The sequence below is a fragment of the Mytilus edulis genome, chromosome 9 (assembly GCF_963676685.1).
Source record: "Mytilus edulis chromosome 9, xbMytEdul2.2, whole genome shotgun sequence".
Lineage (NCBI taxonomy): Eukaryota > Metazoa > Mollusca > Bivalvia > Mytilida > Mytilidae > Mytilus > Mytilus edulis.
Genome location: NC_092352.1, coordinates 10,486,673 through 10,510,210, shown reverse-complemented (window position 1 = coordinate 10,510,210; position 23,538 = coordinate 10,486,673). Strand labels below are relative to the sequence as shown.

Below are 23,538 nucleotides of genomic sequence, written 5' to 3'. Positions count from 1 at the left end.
TCCATCAACTTTAATGAAACTTTGGTGAATTGTTTATATCTATTGATGTATGCTCCCTTTCGATATTTATAAATTTCAGATTTTATATTTCCATTTTTTTTTATGCTTAAAAAAGGGAGGATTTCCCAGTTTTCGGACAATTACTCATATACACTTTCACAAAATTTTATTAAACTTTGGTGAATTATTTATATCTGTTAACTTTAGCTACCTTTCAATTTTTATAAATTTCAGATTATACACAGTTTTTGCAATGGGTGTATCATGGGCTTATAGCACAGCTCTTTATTACCTATATTTTCAGCTTGTCTAAGTGATATATTTTACCTGACTTGCCTAATGATGTTATATGTCACTTTGATACTACCTCTGCACATATATCAGTTAATTGTTTTATGCCTGTACTTTTCAGATTGCCCAAGTGCTGTATTACCTAACTTGCCTTATGATGTATTATGTCTCCTTGATTTTATCTGTACCTAAGTTTAGGGCCCCGCCTTTAGGCGGGTCGCCCTATAGTGATCAGTCTGTCCGTCCGTCCGTAACACTTTAACTTTGTGACCGCTCCATATCTAGAGAACCATTATGATTTCATACTTTATACTTTACATGTTTATTAACCACCACCAGAGGGTGTGTCATGATGTATGTACAACTTCCTAGGTCAAAGGTCAGGGTCTAAAAACTTTGGTTTCAGTTGACAACCCTGTGTCCTGTGGTGAAGATCGTGTCCGCTCTATATCTTGAGAACCGTTATGATTTCAAAGTTTATACTTGACATGTATATGAAGCAACATCAGAGGGTGTGTCATAATTTATGAACGACTGCCTAGGGCAAAGTTTAAGGTCAAAAACTTTGGTTTCAGTTGACAACCCCATGTCCTATGGTAAAGATTGTGTCCGCTCTATATCTTGAGAACTGTTATCATTTCAAAGTTTATACTTGACATGTATATAAACCAACACCAGAGGGTGTGTCATAATTTATGTGCAACTTCCTAGGTCAAAGGTCAAGGTCAAAAACTTTGGTTTCAGTTGACAACCCCATGTCCTATGGTAAAGATCGTGTCCGCTCTATATCTTGAGAACCGTTATCATTTCAAAGTTTATACTTGACATGTTTATAAACCAACACCAAAGGGTGTGTCATAATTTATTTACAACTTCCTAGGTCAAAGGTCAAGGTCAAAAACTTTGATTTCAGTTGACAAACCCATGTCCTATGGTAAAGATACAATTTTTTAAATGCACATTATTCACAGCGGGGCCCACAGAGATGGCTCCCATCTCAATGATATCTAGTTTGTTTTATACCTATATTTTTCAGCTTTCCCAAGTGCTTTATTACTCGACTTTCCTAATGATGTAGTATGTCGCCTTGATTCTATCTGTGCCTAATATAATTGTATACCTGTATTTTTCAGCTTGCCCAAGTGCTTTATTACTTGACTTGCCTAATGATGTAGTATATCCTCTTGATTCTACCTATGCCTGAGTTAATTGTTTTATACCTGGTTTTTTTCAGCTTGCCCAAGTGTTGTATTACCTAACTTGCCTGTTAATGTAGTATATCATCTTGACTCTACCTATGCCTGAGTTAATTGTTTTATACCTGTTTTTTTCAGCTTGCCCAAGTGCTGTATTACCTGACTTACCTGATGATGTAGTATGTCACCTTGATTCTACCTGTACATCAGTAACCTGTTGTGCACCTGTCGGCCTGATCAACAGAAACATACATTTCTTCTTCACTGTAGATCCATGTAACCAAACATTTAGCCTTGGTATAGAGAAATATCAGTTTGAATTTTCTCTATATGAAACAGATTTTAATATACAGAAACAATTTCATATTGGACATGTTTTAGAAATCGAGTATGTTGTCATTTTGATATTTTTGGTGTTGTTTTTTTTATTACTTGAATTTGTATTAAACTACCAACCAATCAGAAATACTTTTATTGTCATTATATTGTGCATGAATATTTTTTAAGATCAAGGATTTTAAGTCTCTTATTGTTTAGATGCACAGGAAAAAATAAGAACAGTGAAACTATATTAGTAAAAATGGTGTGTACTACGGTTATATTAACCAATGCAAATGCTTTTTAATTTAAGAAATCCAAAACAGCAGTGAGATCTAATGATGATTTTAAGGGATTTTGGGTTAATTTCTTTTGGAGTTCATTTGATTACTAATCAATCAGTACATTTTTCACATTTTCAATTGTTGCTGAAAGATCATTTACATGGAAATGGTTAAAGTCTCTTTAATTGATTTTTTTTATGATTTTCAGCTATAAGATCAGTGATATGAGTGGTGAAAGAGTTTACTATTTAGATCTGAGCATAAAAGTCTGTTTAAATGATGGTGGACCTTGTCTCATACAGGCTGATATATTAACAAATACAAAACTGCCAAAAATACAGTGCAGTTGGCAGAAAGGTTTCACTAATCCAGGTATGAAAAATGGTATTAATGATAGCTACAGCAGTTAGAAAGTAGTGGCATATAGATTTCAACATTGTTATCAGGAATATTCCAATAGAGATATTTAAATTATTGAATTTTTAAGTCCAAGCAATGGAAAATTCAATAATTAAACTATCTCAATTTGGATAAATCTGATAATCAACGAGACCTATGTAAGAATCTGTTTCTCTAAGAATTATCAATTAAATTTTCATGTTCCTGAACTCCACATCATACACAATTTCACTATCACTTGTCACTACATTTCAACTCATTTAGAAAGTTGATCAAGGTGTCAAAACTGAAAAGAATTAGATAAATATTATTTTACATCTTCTCTTAAAGTGGCGGTTATATTGCTGATGTATCCTTTTTAGCTCACCTGGCCCGAAGGGCCAAGTGAGCTTTTCTCATCACTTGGCGTCCGTCGTCCTCGTTAACTTTCTACATTTTGAACTTCTTCTAGAGAACCACTGAATGGAATGAAACCAAACATGGAATGAATGTTCCTTATGAGAAGCTGACCAAGTGTTGTTACTTTGTAGCCGATCCATCATCCAAGATGGCCGCCAGCGGGGGACTTAGTTTAACATAGGACCCTATGGGAAATGCATACAAATGACATCTTCTAGAGAATCACTGAATGGAATGAAACCAAACATGGCATGAATGTTCCTTATGAGGTGCTGACCAAGTGTTGTTACTTTGTAGCCGATCCATCATCCAAGATGGCCGCCAGTGGGGGGACTTAGTTTAACATAGGACCCTATGGGAAATTCATGCAAATGACTTCTTTTAGAGAACCACTGAATGGAATGAAACCAAACATGGCTTAAATGTTCCTTATGAGGTGCTGACCAAGTGTTATTACTTTGTAGCTGATCCATCATCCAAGATGGCTGCCAGCGGGGGGGACTTAGTTTAACATAGGACCCTATGGGAAATGCATACAAATGACATCTTTTAGAGAACCACTGAATGGAATGAAACCAAACATAGCATAAATGTTCCATTTGCGATGCTGACCAAGTGTTGTTACTTTGTCTCTGATCCACCATCCAAGATGTCTGCCAGTGGGGGGGCTTAGTTTAACATAGGACCCTATGGGAAATGCATACAAAAGTCTTCTTCTAGAGAACCATGGAATTGATTGAAATCAAACATAGCATGAATAGTCCTTTCCTTATGAGGTGCTGGCAAAGTTTTGTTACTTTGTAGCCAAATTTTATCTGTTTTTATATGATTTCAAAAACCCAAGTAGAGTCAGGTGAACGATACAGGCTCTTGAGAGCCTCTAGTTTTTCCATCTGTATGTTCATTCCTCTTGTCTGTAGGTTTGTTCAACAGATTATTGATCACACTTCTCTGCAAAGCTAATAAAAGAAATTAATTCATATTTGGTCAGCAGCCAAACAGTGATGAATTGTAATGTGGTAGCAATTTTTAAGATCTATCAAATGGCTTCTTCCTAGACTCAAGTTTTTATGCCCCACCATAGTGGAGGGAGCATTTAGTTTTACCCTTGTCGGTCTGTACTTATGAATGTCTGAACATCCTAAAATTGGTTTCCGTTCTCTAACTTTAGTTTGCCTTAACCAAGTGTTATGAAACTTATACACAATGCTAAATACCACAAAACACAAATTTAATTTGAATTTAAGTCAAGTCGCTCTAACCTTTCTAGAGTTACACCCCTTTATGAATGGAATAATTGCTGAATTTTACATTTCCGTTCTAAAACTTTAGTTTGCCTCCACCATAAAAGTTTATGACGTCCGTCATCCATAAACTTTTACAAAAATCTTCTCTAAAACTACTACTCCAAATTTAACTAAACTTGGCCACAACCATCCTTGGGATATCTAGTTTAAAGAATGTGTCCGATGACTTGGCAATCCAACCAAGATGGCTGCCTTGGCTAAAAATAGAACACAGGGGTTAAATGTTTATTTTGACTTATATCTTTGAAACCAAAGCATTTAGAGCAAATCTGACATGGGGTAAAATTGTTGATCAGGTCAAGATCTATCTGCCCTGAAATTTTCAGAAGAATCAGACAACCTGTTGTTGGGTTGCTGCCCCTGAATTGGTAATTTTAAGGATATTTTGCAGTTTTTGGTTATTATCTTGAATACTATTATAGATAGAGATAAACTGTAAACAGCAATAATGTTCAGCAAAGTAAGATCTACAAATAAGTCAACATGACCAAAATTGTCAGAGAACCCCTTAAGGAGTTATTGCCCTTTACAGTCTATATTAAACCACTTTTCGTCATTTTTTTGTAACTTGTGCAAAAATCTTCTTCTCTGAAACTACTGGACCAAATTTGGCCACAATCATCAAAAATGTGTTCAATGACTCTGCCTACCAACAAAATGGCCGACATGGCTAAAATTAGAACATAGTGGTAAAATGCAGCTTTTGCTTTATATCTTTGAAGCTAAGACATTTAGGGCAAATCTTTCAAGATTTAAACATCCATCAGAATAAGATCTATCCCCTGACAAATTTTCAGATGAATCAGACAACTCGTTGTTGGGTTGCTGCCCTAAAATTGGTAATTTTAAGGAAATTTTGCAGTTTTTGGTTATTATCTTGAATACTATTATAGATAGAGATAAACTGTAAACAGCAAAGTAAGATCTACAAATAAGTCAACATGACCAAAATTGTCAGAGGACCCCTTAAGGAGTAATTGCCCTTTATAGTCAATATTGAACAACTTTTTGTCATTTTTGTAACTTGTACAAAAATCTTCTTTTTTAAAACTATGGGCCAAATTTAACCAAACTTGGCCACAATCATTACTAGGGTATCTATTTAAAAAAGGGTCTAATGACCCCGCCTACCCACCAAGATAGCCGACATCAATAAATACAGTAACAGGTGAGCTACACAGGCTCTTAAGAGCCTCTAGTTTTATCTTTCAAGCACCTTTTTGTTTTCAGAAACTTTAAATTACAAGTTGCATTCTTGCAATATATTGACATCAAGAATAGTTAATACTTAAAATGTTTTAAACCCATTTATATGTAAGTATTTCCTTTTGTAACTCTTCTTGTTTTTTTCCTCACTTCAGACTGGTCCTTGTCAAACTGGTACAAACAGACTAGTCTCAACCCTAATGTTACCTTAACAACAGATGGAATATCTCAACTGATGTTTGACCTTGGTCTGTCAAAGTTCCTGTATGACAATAAATGTGATTATACAGACCCAGAATCTGTGTTTGTTAATGCTTATGAAGGATGGACGTCTGGTAAGTTATATCTTTTTGTTCTGTTTGTTATGAACTGCAAAAAGATAAATATCTTGTTAGGACTTTTTCATCAGAAATAACTTTACCAATTACTACCTTAACAGTTTCATGGACTATATCTATCTATTTCAGATTACCTTGACAGTCTGAGATGGAGTTTTAGACCCATTGATGGCCTTCGGCTGTTGTCTGCACTTTGGTTGGGTTGTTGTCTCTTTGACACATTCCCCATTTCCATCCTCAATTTTATTCCATTCTCAATTTTATTACCTATCTACCTGATTACCTCATTTGTTACCTGGATTCTACCAGTTTATTTTTTAGATTGCTCTGAAAGTAAGATAAAGTTACCTGACTTACCTGAATACCTTATCTGTTACCTGGATTTTACCTGTTTATTTTCAGATTGTCTTGACAGTTAGATAAAGTTACCTGACTTACTTGACAACCTTACCTGATACCTGGATTCTACCTTTTTATTTTCAGATTGTCCTGACAGTAAGATAAAGTTACCTGACTTACCTGACTTCTTTACCTGTTACCTGGATTCTACCTGTTTATTTTCAGTTTTTCCTGACAGTAAGATAGAGTTACCGGACTTACCTGTCTACATTACCTGTTACCTGAATTCTACCTGTTTATTTTCAGATTGTCCTGACAGTATGATAAAGTTACCGACTTACCTGGCTACCTTATCTGTTACCTGGATTCTACCTGTTTATTTTCAGATTGTCCTCACAGTAAGATAAAGTTACCTGACTACCTTACCTGTTACCTGGATTCTACCTGTTTATTTTCAGATTATCCTGACAGTAAGATATAGTTACGGGACATACCTGTCTACCTTACCTGACACCTGGATTCTACCTGTTTATTTCCAGATTGTCCTGGCAGTAATATAAAGTTACCTGACTACCTTACCTGATACCTGGATTCTCCCTGTTTATTTTTAGATTGTACTGGCAGTAAGATATAGTTATCTGACTTACCTGACTACCTTACCTGTTACCTGGATTCTACTTGTTTATTTTCAGATTGTCCTTTCATTAAGATAGAGAAACCAGACTATCTTACCTGTTACCAGGATTCTACCTGTTTATTTTAAGATTGTCCTGACAGTAAGATACAGTTACCTGACTACCTTACCCAATACCTGGATTCTACCTGTTTATTTTCAGACTGTCCTGACAGTAAGATAAAGTTACCTGACTTACTGACTACCTTACCTAATTCCTCGATTTTACCTGTTTATTTTCAGACTGTCCTGACAGTAAGATAAAGTTACCTGACTTACCTGATTACCTCACCTGTTACCAGGGGTCAAATTTAAGCTTTTTAGTGTACTGGCCAGCCGGACCAGTGGACTTTAGATCTACTGGTCGGGCTCAAAATTTACTGGTCCTGCAAAAATGACATTCATTTGATAACCACCGGACCACCAGCTGACAACATCTACTGGTCCGACACAAATTCTACTGGTCTCGGACCACCAGATCAGCGCCAGTTTCGACCCCTGCCTGTTACCTGGATTTTACCTGTTTATTTTCAGATTGTCCTGACATTAAGACAGAGTTACCTGACTTACCTGATTACCTTACCTGTTACTTGCATTCTACCTGTTTATTTTCAGATTGTCCTGACAGTAAGATTAAGTTACTTGACTTACCTGATTACCTTACCTGTCACCTAGATTCTACCTGTATGGGTATACAGTGCTGTTGGGATGTAGACTTTATCAGTAGATCATTCCACAGTTTTCTGACAGTAGATACCTGTAATTACATCCTAAAGTTTGGAGTGGAGAAGTTACAGTTTGAAGTAACTTTAGATGATTATGAGTGGGGTGAATGGAAACAGTTTGATCTATTTGGAGTTGTTAGTGTCAGGTAAGATACTTATGATTGAAAAGAAGTAGTTTGATTATCTCTGTCATTTGATGCTTAAAATGTACCATTAAAGTGTAAAACTGAATAAGGTGTCGCATTATAGTCTATAAAAAATATGTGCCGCAGTGTTTTTCATAAAATTAGGAAACCAATTATTTTTCAAAGACTTTGATAAATTATATATGTATTTGCATTTTATCTCACCTGGCCCAAAGGACAACTGGTTGTTGGGTTGCTGCCCCCCAATTGGTAATTTTTAAAGAAATTTTGCCATTTTTTGTTATTATCTTGAATACTATTATAGATAGAGATAAACTGTAAACAGCATTAATGTTCAGCAAAGTAAGATCTACAAATAAGTCAACATGACCAAAATGGTCAGTTGACCCCTTAAAGAGTTATTGCCCTTTATAGTCATTTTTTGTAAATTTTTACAAAATAATTTCCTCTGTAACAAAAGGGCCAAGTTTATTATAGATAGAGAAAATTTTAAGTAGCAAGAATGTTCAGTAAAGTAAGATCTACAAACTCATCACCATCACCAAAAGACAATTTTGTCATGAATCCATCTGTGTAATTTGTTTAATATGCACATAGACCAAGGTGAACGACACAGGCTCTTAAGAGCCTCTAGTTATATTTGTTAAATTAATCTTTAATTTCTTTATTTTTCATCAAACTCCAGATATATGATTGATAATTTACCAGCACAACACATGTACTTATTCTCCATGACCCTGAGTCTGTGTTGGGAGTCAGATGGACAAGACTGTGATCACCATGTTATATTTAATAATGTACTGCTGCCCAAACCTAACTGTAACTGGAACAAACCTTATAATATCCCAGGTAAGATACAAAGTTACTATAGCTGAGGGGTCATTAAGGTTTACCCTTGTCCATTCACATATTGATACCGAAAATGGTTTCCATTATCTAACACTAGTTTGACTCGACCAAATGTTATGAAAATTGTACACAATGCACCTTATCACAAAACCCAAATCAAGTTTGAATTTGGGTGGCATCACTTTTACCACCCTGGATTAATGCCCCTTCATAAATTGAAAAATAAACTTTAAGTTTGCTTCAACCAAATGTTATGAAACTTGTACACAATGCTCATTACCACAAAACACTGATCAAGGATGATTTTAGGTTTCACCACTTTTAAAGTTCTCTCTTTATAGTGTTATATTTAGGCTGGGGCATCATCTGTGTACCATTGATACAGTCTCCAATTATTTTTATCTTATAAAATTTTTAATCTTGATAAACTTTTAAAGAATTTATTTAACAGGTTGTAAGACCATTTTACCAGCTGACATAGTGTTTGTGGTTGATGAATCTGGAAGTGTCGGAGAAGATAATTTCAGAGATACAATGGCTGCCATTGCAGATACCATAGATACATTGGTCGTGCGCGAAGACTTGATCCGTGTCAGCATGACCTTATTTGAAGGGACTGGAACATCAAGGACATTATTTGATCTGAACAGTAGTTATAATAAATCTGAAATAAGGTCATGGCTTTTATCAGCTGACTATCAGAAGGGAGCTACCACAGATATTGCAGATGCATTCCAATTTGCTTGTGAAGAAAGTTTTCAAATAGTAAAAGGGGAAAGAAGGGATGCTGAAAATTATCTTGTTCTTCTTACGGATGGTAAATCAGACAGAAACAAAGCTATAGATAAGGCAGCTTTGTGTAGCAGTAAGAATGTCAGAATTATAACAGTAGGGATAGGATCTGGCATTGATGTAGATCTTCTCAATACAACAGCTTATCAACCTAACTACTTCATCAATACAGAATACAGTGAACTGAATACAACTTTACCTGAACTGGTTACTAAATCTGTGGACTGTAGTAAGGGTAAGAACTGGTTATTATTTTTTTTTGTCTTAACTGGTTACTAAATCTGAGCACTGTAGTAAGGGTTAGGAGTCAGGATTATACTTCGTCAAAATTATCTCTCCATTATGCCTGCTACTTTTTATAAATGTAAAAATGGAAGCCATTGTAGTGATGACTAGCTGTCTATTTAGCTCTTGAAACCAATAAATTTATCCACATGGATCATAACGGTCCTTAAGGGCATACGATACAGTTTTGATTCCATATTTACAAGTTGATGAAAATTTGCATATAGGCTATTTTTTACCTGATTAAAGCAAATATGTAATAAAAAATGAACCTTCATGTGCTACTTTTTGAGTTAAATGAGGTCGAAATTTTGTATATTTGCTCAAAATTCGGATTTGTGGCCGTATTTTCCATTTGGAAAGAAAGACATAACTTTTTTGTTTTAAAAGATAAATACAAATTGTTTTTTGTTAAATAATTTGTAATTTTTGTATTTTATAAGTATTCTAAAAATGTATGCCTTTTTTGTTCAGAAATAACTCATATTTAAGTCTCCCAAACAAAGTTTGGAGACTTATTGTTTTTGCTCAGTTCTTATTATTTTTACTAGTACACACCCGTGATATCACGGGTCCGTGACTGAATTAAAGTATATAACTATGCGCAAGCCTTATTTTAGTATTAGTATTGTCATCTGATAAAGTAATGCCAATTATAAGATTTTTTTAATATAAAGATATTTTTTAATCAACAGCATTGTCCTATATAAGTTATAAATAAAGTTGAATTCTTTGCTTCGCTGTTTTACGTCATGCCCACTAACAAATTGAAAACTGTACCTATACGCCTTATTTTTAGTCCAGATTTTTAGTATTCGTATTGTTATCTTAGAAAGTGTTACTGATTAAAATACTACAATAGGTAACAATTTGACAATTTAGTAGTGTCAACCCTGTGGTTATGACCCGTGTATATAGCATATTAATCCTGAATACAACGTTTGGTGGTGCGCCTGTCAGATGCGGAACGTACAGATAAGGTAATAGGTAACAGGTAACTATACTATTGGTATCGGTAGCGGACTCGACCCGGAACTTCTTAATTATTGGCAATATTAATTACGTGGAAAACAAAAGGGCCTAGAGTGGTGTAATTTTTAATCTACACCTTTGTACTATATTAGTTATATAAAAAGTTGAATTCTGTGATTCGTCGTTTTTAAGTGATGACGGCTAACAAATTGGACCTCGTAATTTTAGTATTATAGATTATTCTTCTTCTTTTTCTTTTTCTTTTTCTTCCGCCACATTAAAAATGAACTTGTCCGCAACGTTTCTCCAAAACCCCTGGTCAGATTAACTTAGGGTTTCATAGAATGTTAGACTAATATGTCTAGGTGAGCCATCGATCTTTCGTTTGTGGATTGGGGTCTATTAAGGGGTATTTTGGGGGGCAGAAAGAAGGGAGGGGTTTACTATAGAACCCTATGGGATTTTTTTTTCTAAAATTTTCAAATGAATATAACTTGAAAACTGTAAGTGATAGATACATGTAGTCTTCAGAAATGATTAAAGAACAATAAAACAAATCACACGAAATATAGGGGGAGTCCCTGGGGGGTCATCCCCACCCCCTTCAATTTGAGAATATGCTTTTATCTTGTAAACGGTCCAGATCCCCACCCCTAAACCTCATATATTCTTGAATGGGACAATAAAACAAATCAATTGAAATTAAAGGGAAGTCCCCGGGGGTCCTCCCCACCCCGTTCAATTTGAAAATGTGCTATTATCTTGTAAACGGTCCAGATCCCCACCCCTTAACCATATATATTCTTGTAGGGGACAATTCAACAAATGAAATGAAACAAAAGGGAAGTCCCTAGGGGGTCGCCCCACCCCCTCTAGTTTGAAAACTTGTAAACGGTCCAGATCCCCACCCCTAAACCTCATATATTCTTGAATGGGACGATAAAATAAATCAAATGAAATTAAAGGGAAGTCCCCGGGGGTCCTCCCCACCTCTTTCAATTTGAAAATGTGCTATTATCTTGTAAACGGTCCAGATCCCCACCCCTAAACCATATATATTCTTGTATGGGACAATAAAACAAATCAAATGAAATGTAGGTAAAGTCCCTGGGGGGTCATCACCACCACCCCCTCCTGTTTGAATACTTGTAAATGGTGGAGATCCCCACTCGTAAGCCATATACATTTTTTTATGGGACAAAAAATCAAATCAAATGAACATGGGACCATATGAATGGTGAGTTATGGGAGCTTTGTTTGGGAGACTTCGTAACAGCATCCTGTTACAATTACTTCTTGTTATCAAATGAATTGAGAAAAAAACGCAATTTTTTGCTGTATATTTATCAAAATTGCACTATTCACAGTTTTATAAAATTTGGTCCACATAATCTCCCTGCAAAATGAAACAAAATGTTGGTTTAAAAAATGGGGGTCCATGCACTTGTTTTCAAATTAAATCAGTTTGAATGATAAAAATCAGTCGAAAAATGCATCATTTCCCGATATGTCACAGTTTGACGTCGCGAAAATAACATTTTACGTTAGCAACGTCATTACCTCCCCTGTAACTGTATCGTATGCCCTTTAATGCCTGTTGGTTTTATGAAAAGACAAAAGTATCTACTAGCTATTGAGCATCATTTGAAGTACTGTTATGCATTTGGTCAACTTGAAACGATTGTCTTCAGTTTTCAGAGGGAATTTTTTAAAGTTTAAAAATATTAGACATATAACAAAAACTCAAGTAACCTTATAAATTCCCTTTGTTTGTATTGATAGATTTCTCCTTGGCTGAGTTTTTGTCTGATAGTGGATTATCTGCCCTTGGTAGTATTGCAGTGTCAAAGTTAATGGATTATCTAGGTGTATCTGAATACCTACTTCCAGAACAGTGTGACATGACACAGCTACTATACAACTCGTCTGTGAATGGATGGACTGATGGTTTGTATAAGGAAAAAAAAATTTGTCTATCCAGACAAAACATAAAACTTTTGAATTAGAGTAGATTAGCTATTAAATTTTGAGCAAACATGGACAAGTAGCATTTATATTGGATGATGAAACATTCAAAATGCTAGCATCATTCAGAATCTCTTAAAAACAGATATATCTTTAGAACAGTTTCATATTTGGCAGAATTTGTTTCAATTTATCACTAAGATATATAGAACTATGTGATTGGCATAAGTATAATTATAATATTATAATTATATATAAATATTATAATATTTTTATAATGTAAATAAAAAAATATTTTGAAACATTTTTTTTCCAGATTGTTTTGTTCCAGACAAGACTGACCTGTCATCCTATGGTGTATGTTACATATCACATACTTGTACCAGTATAGATTGCTGTGTAAATTTGCCTGGATTACACAGGACTATTCATGCTTCTATTGACATAGACACTTGTAATTATAAACTGACTGTGGATATTGAGAAAGTCCATCTGGAATATTCACTGGTTAATTACATATGGGGACACGCAGAAACATATTCTTTGTTTGGACTCTTCAATGTTGTGTAAGTTACATGTAAAGTGAGGGCAAGTTATCAGTTGAAGTAGGTATTTAATGGCTGGAGGATTTTGGGGTAAATAATGAATAAAGTAAGTCACATTTAATCTTGTGAGCAAGAAATAAGTCAAGTTAGATGGTAAGTTTCTTGAGGAGTAGAAGGGTAAATAATGAATAAAACATAAACATTACAAAGTAAAACTGGTTGAAAAACTAAATGAATATTAGTAAATATGTAGGAGACTGGAATATTAATGCCGATATTGTCCAAACAGGAAACAAAGCAATGTTCCGGATCCATAACTTTTCCTAAGGGGGGCCCTTTCCAGTCATGCTTCAATGATTCCCTATATAATCAACCAAATTTTTCCCACAAAAGAGGGGGCCGGGCCCCTCAGGCCCCCCCTAGATCCGCCTATGTGTTATAGGGAAACTTCCTAGAAACTGTAACATTGATCATTATGGTCCCATAGTATCTCATATTTAAGATATGCTTTCTATTGTAAAGTTTTACTACTAAAAGCATAAAGATGTTTGCTTATTGTTGAAAGACCATGGAATTGATATGCTTTCAGATTCACAGTGGAAAATCTTATTGATGATAAGTTGCTGGTAACCATGGATATATCTGTATGTTTGGAAAGAGCAGGTCCATGTGAAGTAATTCTGAATGTATTCAAAGATACCAGGTTACCTAAACCAGTCTGTAACTGGAAAAATGACTTTGTTATACCAGGTATGATGTTCCTTCTATAGCTATAAATAAAACAAATTTAATCATAACAAAAAATATAAAGTATAGAAAAATTGATATTGCTGTTCCTTGATATTTGGGTTACTGCAGCAAACATGACCATTGCTGTTCTTGTATTTTTTTATGAGAGACACTAATGTCTTAATTTTTGAATTATATAGCACTCAAGTTATAATAATGGGCAGAATCAATTTGCGCCGATTGCAGTTTTGAAAAGGTATTAATTGCGCCACTGTCTTTTATTTTGATGGTATTAATTGCGCCAATAAATGAAATGAAATTGCGCCAGATTTACCTGTAAATATTTTTTACCTATATCATACATGTACATGTTTTACCAATATCATACATGTATTATAATTAACCTTTCCACTTAAGATTTACTGAACACTAATCAAATTTAAGAAAACTCACCAAAAAATAAATTGTTTAGTAAAAGAATATTTTTTCACGAGTCAAGATGTCTGATATACCATTCAAAAACTAGAGTCTGATAGAGGAAAACCTGTCATCATTGTTGAAGAACACAAATTCCGTCAGGCATTTGTAAAGAACTAATGAGTAGAGAAGTAAGCAGAAAGGAATATGTGTCTATTCTCAACTACAAATACCAGCCTTTAATTCAATGATGAACAGAGACATTTTATATGGTTTTAACTGTATATATACGGGTGAACGTTTTAATTCAGCATACATTTCGTTATTAAAATGACTTTAACTCCGCCAGTCGGTAAACTGCCGGACCAAAGCCCAAAAATAGGAGGATGGAAGTCAATCATTTAGTTGTTATATATAAACAAAAATAAATAAAATTGGCGCAATTAGATGATTATTTCATTGGCGCAAATGATACCTATAGTTTTGAAAATTATGTGGCGCAAAAGAAGTATTGGCGCAATTAAGTTGTGGCGCAAATGAGTTACTTTTTGGCGCAAAAAGATATCACCCATAATAACAATATTTGTTTCTGATTTTAAATGTCTGAACTTGGAAGAAAATATTTCTTTTAAAAAAAGGAAGAGGATGTTAAATCTGATGGTACCTGATTTAGATATTTTATTTATAAGCGAATTATTCATTTAATATTAACATTTTACTATTTTCAGAATTCTCGCTAGAAAAGTTCCTATCCAGCAAAGGATTAAGTTCAACATTAAGTGAGATACCAACAGAAGTATTATTACAGCTGTCAAACAAACTTGGAATAGCTCCATTCTACTTGGAAAACCAGTGTAACAGAGCAGACACTCCATATATACCTAACCAAGATGGATGGAATAATGGTAAATATAATAAATAGGCTGCAGTAAATGATCTTTTATTGCAGTGTTGTTCAATGAATATAGTTTCAACCAGTAATATAGAGATAAGAGATGTGGTAGGATGCAAATGAGACAAATTTAAACCAAAGGAGAAGAGGGTAAACAGCTACAGATCACTGTATGTATGGCCTTCCCATATACTTGCCAACTTTTCAAAATCTCCATGAGTGATTTTTAGCACAAGAGGACTTAATTCATCATGTATTGTTTTGAATGATTTTAATGTATTTAAATGTAGTTTTTACTCCTCTGAATACCTGTTTTAAAGTTTTTGGTCTAAATAATTGAGTACTCTAAGGGTCAGGTCAACACTTCTCATTGGGGATAGGCCCCATGAATCAGAAAAGTTTACAGGTCTGTCTACCATAATGAGTAAAACATACAAAGTAAATATAGATTTAAGTTTACAATAATTATTATAAGTTTGCAAAGGGAATAGCTTTGAATTTATTTAGTGGAGGAATAAGATATGAATACACCTTTTTGCTATTTGTTGGCCATTACTGAACATTACACAGGTTCCCGTAAAATTTTGACATCATAATACAAAATATCTGACGCCACAATGGAAAAGTAATTGTTATATGACGTCAATAGTTCAAGTGGGACCTGACAAGGAATAACAATAAGGTGTATTGTTCAGGCACCTAACAAACAAGCACAGACAAACATATATGATTAAAAAAGCTACGATTATTTAGATGTGATATGATGAGCAGTTAGAAAACAATTTTGGCATGTTTTTGATTGAATCATTGTAACCATAGAGCATAGATGAATTCTGATCAAATATGTGACTTTTTTATACAACATAGTTCTCAAACAATATAAAAAAAAAATTATTGAATTTTATATTCTCTATTATAAATTTTGTCATCAATATCAAACTTTTTGACTCTATACAGATTGTTTAGAGAGAGTAAATCTCCCAGCTTTATCTAATGGTACCACATGTCACTTGTCTGACGACTGCACTGGGGTTACCTGTTGTACAGATGTAGATATCCTCAGTAGATCTATCAGTACAAGTCTAAAACTGGATCCCTGTGAATATACCTTACAAGTGCAGATAGAGAAACTTATTGTCAACATTAGTTTAGTTGATTATCAGTTTGGTAAACAAGATGGTGTATATTTATTTGGAGTTGTACGCTTTGAGTAAGTATAACAGATAGAGAAACTTGTTGTCAACATTAGTTTAGATGATTATCAGTTTGGTAAACAAGATGGTTTATATTTATTTGGAGTTGTATGCTTTGAGTAAGTATCACAGGTAGAGAAAGGAGTATATTTATTTGGAGTTATACGTCTTGAGTAAGTATCACAGGTAGAGAAAGGAGTATATTTATTTGGAGTTGTACGCTTTGAATAAGTAACACAGATAAGAAAACTTGTTGTCAACATTGTTTTAGTTGATTATCAGTTTGGTAAACAAGATGGTGTATATTTATTTGGAGTTATACACCTTGAGTAAGTATCACAGATAGAGAAACTTGTTGTCAACATTAGTTTAATTGATTATCAGTTTGGTAAACAAGATGGTTTATATCTATTTGGAGTTATAATGCCTTGAGTAAGTATCACAGATAGAGAAAGGAGTATATTTTTTGGGAGTTATACGTCTTGAGTAAGTATCACAGATAGAGAAACTTGTTGTCAACATTAGTTTAGTTGATTATCAGTTTGGTAAACAAGATGGTGTATATCTATTTGGAGTTGTATATATTGGGTAAGTATCACCAAAAATTGGAATGTGCAAGAATTAACATTTTGAATGTTTTAATTTATTTGCCCCTCCCCCAAACCCCTCTTGTATGTCTTCAAAAATTTTGAAGTTATTAAACATTAAGTGTTGTTTTTATTGTTCATAAATTTAAGGTTAGATTTTTATTGAGATAAATTCTATTTTTATGGATTGTTCATTAATTCTGCCATTATATATAAGGTGTTAATTTTATATGCTGTCTTGGAGAAAAATGTCAAAAAACAATATTAGCTCTTTTCTATAATGAACTTTATATATAAAAGTAAACTGTAAGCAAATAAGAACATTAAAGCTTTACATTTGATTATTGATATTTTTAGGACTTGTATAATTAACTTTGAGTCTTATTTTGTAAAATGTGTTTCAAATATACATTTCATTCCATTAATGTATATAACTCTGACTGCACATTTAGAATTTTCTCCCTTTTATAGCTACGACATAGAAGACCTGAAATACAAGAGGCAGTATGTTGTCAATCTACATCTGAGTGTTTGTTTTGAAACAACAGGACCCTGTACAATCAGTATCCCTGTACTAACTAATGCCATTCTACCTAAATCTGTCTGTGACTGGAAAAATAACTTTATAGATCCAGGTACATTCACATGCACATATGTTTGTAAATGTTTGTTTTAAATGCAACAGGAATGTGTACAATCAGTATCCCCATACTAACTAATATCATTCTATCTAAGTCTACTGGTGACTTGAAAAGATCCAGGCACATGTTTATAAATGTCTGTTTTGAAGCAATAGTACCATGTACAATTAACTTCCCAAAACTATATTATGCCATTATACCTAATTCTGTGACTGGAAAAGTAACTTTTTAAATTCAGGTCCATACTTAAATTATTTTATTATGTTATGAAGATACATGACTTCTACAACCTTCATTCATTAGATTAAATATTGTCAATGATTATGTGTATACATGTATATGTTATGACATAATCTCTGTATAAGAGGAAATAAAGTCAATAATAATAATAATATATAAGCTTTACCATTGTATATAACATCTGTACATTTTTGTAGAATTTTCATTCAATAAATTCATGAAAGAAGAGATAGGTTTGAGTTTTGGAGATAGTTTAACAGATTACCAGAGGAAACAATTAATGGAGAGTTTAGGAATATCTGACTTTATGATGGACATCCCCTGCAGTCTAACACCATATCCAAGTAATGGATGGACTAATGGTAAGGTGCCACATATAAGACTATTCTGAGTTCTATTCGGATTCCATGTCTGTAATGATAACAAGGTTCTCAGATATTGTATGGCCAACTTTTTAACTTTGTTAAGAAATGTATTTTAATGAGTCTGACACCTTTATAAGGAAAGTTGATCATATTCCATGCTTATTAACTTTATCATTTATAGATCTGATTCAAATCTATGATACTGTATGACCTACAGCCCATCTAATTGATATGAATTGGTATGTTTTTGTGTGATATTGTTGTAATGTTAACAAAAAGTCCCTGGTTCATATTTCCTTATATCTAATTAATTTTCTTCAGATTGTGATACCTTGACCTCTGACCTTCCACTGTTACCAGGGACAACAGTATGCCATATCCAGGAAAGCTGCTCATCATTGTCCTGTTGTTTTAATGTGGACAAGATAGGACAATCATTCCAGGCCTCTGTTGATATTGATCCATGTAGATCACTGCTGACAGTATCAATAGAAAAATTCACCCTACAGAAAAATCTGTTTGATTTCCAGTGGGGAACGCCAGTGGGAATGTGGCTGTTTGGTCTTATTAGATTGGAGTAAGTTTGTTTTTTTCTTAATTTAAATTATTTCAGATGCTGATCTGCCTAAGATCAAATTATGGTTGTAGTTTAGTTGTACTAAAAGTGCTTTTTATCCTGAACAAACTATTATTTAAAAAATGTAATTTATTTTAAATATTACAATGAACTTTTAATTGATATGACTTCTATCTTCCAGACTAACAGTGAACGACTTGGAATCAGAAGGAGACTATCTAGTAGACATGACATTGAAAGCCTGTCTTGATGCAGATGTGTCCATACCTTGTTACCTGTCCATTGTAGTGTTTAAGGATTATAAGCTACCTAAATCTGTGTGTGATTGGAATGTCAATTTCCCAGTAAAAGGTACTTATATTGTTACATGAGTAAAATATTTTTTTTACTGAAGAAAGATAATTGTGTTATGATAATAAAAAAAGTAAGAAAAAAATATATCAGAGAAACCAAATTAAATTGCTTTTCTTGGCATATATTGAAAGATCTTCAATTAAAATAATGCTGATCTCTAACCTCATTCTTGCTGTATCATAGTATATCTATATTTCAGACTTTAGTTTGGACTCCTGGATAAGTGAGAATGGTCTGTCACAGAATGTTGATCTGTTACCACAGTGGGCAGTTCTACAGCTGATGCAGCTGTGGGGTACATCCAGATTTGTTGAAGACAATACCTGCTCTGGTGATCTTCTAGATACAAGTTCAGGTCTGCATGCAGGAAAAGTACTAGTTTCAAATACTGTAAATTCAGAAATTATTGCATGCATTTATTATTGCAATTTTGTAATTTTAAACTTAAATGCAATTTTAATTTTTACGATTTTGAGAAAAATCCTGCTTAATTCAGATAAAATATTAATTATTGAATTTACAACTCTGTCACATTACATGTATTAGCAATAATAAAAACCTCGCAATAATTTCTGAATTTACAGTATACAGAGAAAACTATATTTGTTTGTTTAATAAAATAAAAATAAAGGAAATTGTTATTTTTTCAAACAATTATTTTTAAAATAGAAGTTATAATATTCAGAATGTGCCACTAGACATTAAATAAGGAACAATCAATCATATACTCTGAATAGTCAAAGCTACTTGCACAGTGATGAAAATTGGCTACAGTCAGCATACAAAGGTATATTCTGATTTAAAAAGTGGGCTAGAACAATTTCTGTTTCTGTTCAGATATCAAATATATTTGTGAAATTATTATATCCAAATCATAATTGCATGGCCACATGATAAAAAAAATATACCTAAATGTTTTATCCAAATTAAATTGGTGACTAATACAAACATTTGAATTTTTTGAAACATCAGTTTTTTTGGTAAAAATATGTGAATATATATTAAAAAAAAAATTGGCTTGTGAAACCTATGTCTTGATTTATTCTTTCAAAAGTTTTACCATATTAATACCATTTAGCTATGCTTAGGATACGTTAAAGGATATTTTCTGTTGGATGCTATTGAATTATAACTATTTAAAAACTAATAGATTGATTAAAGATTGTTGATAAAAAAAATTATCAGCCTGAGACCTGCTAGACAAGCTTAGGGCTGTTTGGTATTATCAGCCAGTGATTTTACTGAATACTGTATAGAGCTTGCTTTAGTGATAAAACAAGTGAATGTAGCTGATTATATTTTACAGATTGTAATTTCTCAGCACCAGATCTACCTGTCTGGTTGTCCTGTTCAAAGCCATCATCTTGTAATGGTATAGAATGCTGTGTTGATCTACCTAGCCTAAACAAATCTGTAGCAGTAACTCTTAAAATAGAAAACTGTAGAAATACATTACAGCTACAGGTTGGACAGCAAACAACAAAGATCAAATTGAACCAGTTTGTATTTGGTAAGTTTCTATTTGTAACAATTATGATTAATTCTTTCTTTTTCTTTTTTTTTTTAGAAGGGAGTTGTCTTGAGTGTTCCTGATGAAGTTAATTGAGTTCATATCTACCATTTATTATGTTATAGTTGGTTCACCTCCTTTTTTGGATGGGAGGTAATTGATTAACCTTGCATCCTGAAGATGAATTAGGAGGGTCTTAAGGGGGTACCTTCATGAAGAATAGCTGTTAAAAATTCTTGCCAAATGACGCTAACTAGCTTTTGGTGTATGACAATAAAATGTATGCTTTGTTTTAGACAATGAAAAAACGGATAGATTTTGATGATTCACTTTAATTTTTTTTTTCAAAAATAACAGTTACGATAATTATTTGATACCTCTGACGAATCATGATAAGGGTTTTGAGGAATCACAGTAAAATATTAACCAATTTGACGCTTACAGTAGCTGAAAATGTTGGTTTGACACCTGACGGTAATCATTGGGCAATACATACAGAATAATGGCATTTTTGTTTTTGATACTGACTTTATTAGCAAGAATTTCAAGCGAGCCCGTTTGGGCAAGCTGATATTTAAACTGATGAAGTCAGTATCAAAAAATAAAATGCCATTATTCTGTTTATCGGTAATTTGAAATTAATTGTATATATTTGTTGTTGAGAATATGAAGTAAAATGGAATAGTTCGTAAAACTACTTTTACGCGTACAAAACATTGGGATAGTTGTTCGGTTTTATGAATGAAGTTACGTGCATTTCATTGATAAATTGATGCGGATGGACTTGAACAAGCGACGTTGCTGCACTGGTACATGACGTCATTGCCTAATATTTTCGAGTATCAAGTCCTGTTCATGATCTTAAAAATATTAGGCAGTAAGATCAAAGGTAAAATGTATAAATTGCCGATAATTAATTATAGCAGTGATAATAGGCTTACTCTCAGTACTTTATACTTACAGTAATATTTATATATTTTATAGATAAGGATCACACATTCTCTTTGTTTGGTATTGTTAATATCATGTAAGTATTTGTTGTTTTCTTTCTTATTTCCATGTTATAAAAATTATGAAATTTTATAATAAATGGCAATCCTTCAATCTTAGCTGCTGTTGGATTACAACCTCCATTTACGTTTAATTATATACAGCTAAATTTGACATTTTTCTACTGGAATAGTTAAATTTCCAGATAGATTTACAATTTACAGGTTTAAGGAAAAGAAAGTCCTACTCGATGCGTTGGAATCATGGACTATTTTTATGCCCCATTTATGGGCATTATATTTTCTAGTCTGTGCGTCCGTCCCGTTCATTCGTCTGTACATTCATTCGTCTGTCCGTCCAATCGTCCCGCTTCAGGTTAAAGTTTTTGGTCCAGGTATTTTTTGATGAAGTTGAAGTCCAATCAACTTGAAACTTAGTAAACATGTTCCCTTTGATATGATCTTTTTAATTCTAATGCCAAATTAGAGATTTTATCCCAATTTCACGGTCCAGTGAACATAGAAAATGATAGTGCGGATGGGGCATTTGTGTACTTGGGACACATTCTTGTTTTAGTATTCATTTTACATATTCTGTGGGCAGATAACAATTATATTTTATTACCAAACTGTGCACTTTTGCTAAACCAACAAAAAAGACGTTTCATATCTTCACAACTATATATAATCTCTGTAAGCAGATACTTTATTTCATGACAGTTGATTTGGTTTGAATGTTGGTAAAGAGAGTCCATGGAAAAGCATGAAATAAAATTATCATTTTGCAATGAACGAAAAATAAATGATACAAAAACTAATTGGTTGATATTGAGAAGTGTTCTTTGTCTTAAAAACATGTAAGATGCCTATATCTAAATGAAAATATCACATTTTTTCCAGGTATAGAATAGTGGACTTGGATGAACAGTATAAAGTAGATCTGAATATGTCAATATGCTATGCAGATACATATCCATGTGATTATAATATGATACTATGGACAGATACATTGATTAATAAAACCATGTGTGAATTGTCTGCTGGATTCCTTGATTCAGGTTGGTCTTTTGTATTAGGTTAGATAGTATAATGAGAAACTATCTTGTTTTACCAGACATTTTTGTTAACATTTATATATTGGTTGCAATTAAATAACTTGTTTTCCCAGTCAATACCAATTTTCACATGGGAGATAAATCATGTAATTTCACATTTCTGAGTTCATAACAACAAGTGGTGTTGTCAACCTACAACAAACCAACGCTGATGATATACTTATGCACTCAGATACTACACATTTTCATTAGTGTTGCTCTGTCGCTGAAAATTTTTGTAACATTCAAATTCTTGAATAAGTTATTCCATTGAAGATGTTTGAATATATGTTAACGTGCCTGTTCATAAGAAAATATATTCTTTATTTGATTTAAAGAGAATACTGTTATATTTCAGAGTTTTCAATAGACACTTGGTTACGAAATCGAGGACTGACACTGAACTTCACTATATCTGATGTGGTGGCGAATAATTTATTAATGGTGTTAGGATTACCAGACTATATGGACTTCTCTGACAAATGTAACTTGACCACTTCTCCTTATGTGGATGTTGAGGATGGACAAGTGAATGGTAAATCAATCCATGAAAATCATAAAAATAAGTGCTTAGTGTCAGCAGTTTTATTTTTATATTGATTTTAATCAAGTCCTATTGAGTTTTTGATATAAGTGATATAAAGAAAACTAATAACCAATGCATGCATACACTTAGATAAAGCCTCTGTGCATGATTTTTACATTTATTTTGAATCTATATGTGTATCGACAATGTGTATATTTCATTTCATTTATTTGTCAAAGTTTGATTGCTGATTAACTTTCAGGTTTTGTTGTCAAAATTTAATGACTGTGACCTTGATAAGCAACCAACACAAAATTATTGAGCCATGTATAAATATTGAGATGATAGAGTAATGTTTATTTGTATTTATCTTAAATTTTCAATGCACAGATGGC

At 33.1% G+C, this 23,538-nt stretch overlaps 1 protein-coding gene across 1 annotated transcript in view; it reads left to right on the top strand.

Moving 5' to 3' along the window:
* The window catches only part of LOC139489503 (uncharacterized), a 255,507-nt gene that overhangs the window by 133,706 nt on the left and 98,263 nt on the right, over positions 1–23,538 (top strand). Inside the window, exons 88-107 of the mRNA XM_071275986.1 lie at positions 1,626–1,875; positions 2,298–2,461; positions 5,556–5,735; positions 7,366–7,621; positions 8,307–8,470; positions 8,922–9,497; positions 12,302–12,466; positions 12,801–13,050; positions 13,619–13,779; positions 14,904–15,080; positions 16,025–16,277; positions 17,319–17,482; positions 17,926–18,090; positions 18,415–18,670; positions 18,852–19,021; positions 19,224–19,379; positions 20,331–20,534; positions 21,519–21,561; positions 22,424–22,581; positions 22,976–23,152. Coding sequence (XP_071132087.1) covers positions 1,626–1,875; positions 2,298–2,461; positions 5,556–5,735; positions 7,366–7,621; positions 8,307–8,470; positions 8,922–9,497; positions 12,302–12,466; positions 12,801–13,050; positions 13,619–13,779; positions 14,904–15,080; positions 16,025–16,277; positions 17,319–17,482; positions 17,926–18,090; positions 18,415–18,670; positions 18,852–19,021; positions 19,224–19,379; positions 20,331–20,534; positions 21,519–21,561; positions 22,424–22,581; positions 22,976–23,152 — 4,089 coding nt within the window. The remainder of the gene's footprint in view (positions 1–1,625; positions 1,876–2,297; positions 2,462–5,555; positions 5,736–7,365; positions 7,622–8,306; positions 8,471–8,921; positions 9,498–12,301; positions 12,467–12,800; positions 13,051–13,618; positions 13,780–14,903; positions 15,081–16,024; positions 16,278–17,318; positions 17,483–17,925; positions 18,091–18,414; positions 18,671–18,851; positions 19,022–19,223; positions 19,380–20,330; positions 20,535–21,518; positions 21,562–22,423; positions 22,582–22,975; positions 23,153–23,538) is intronic.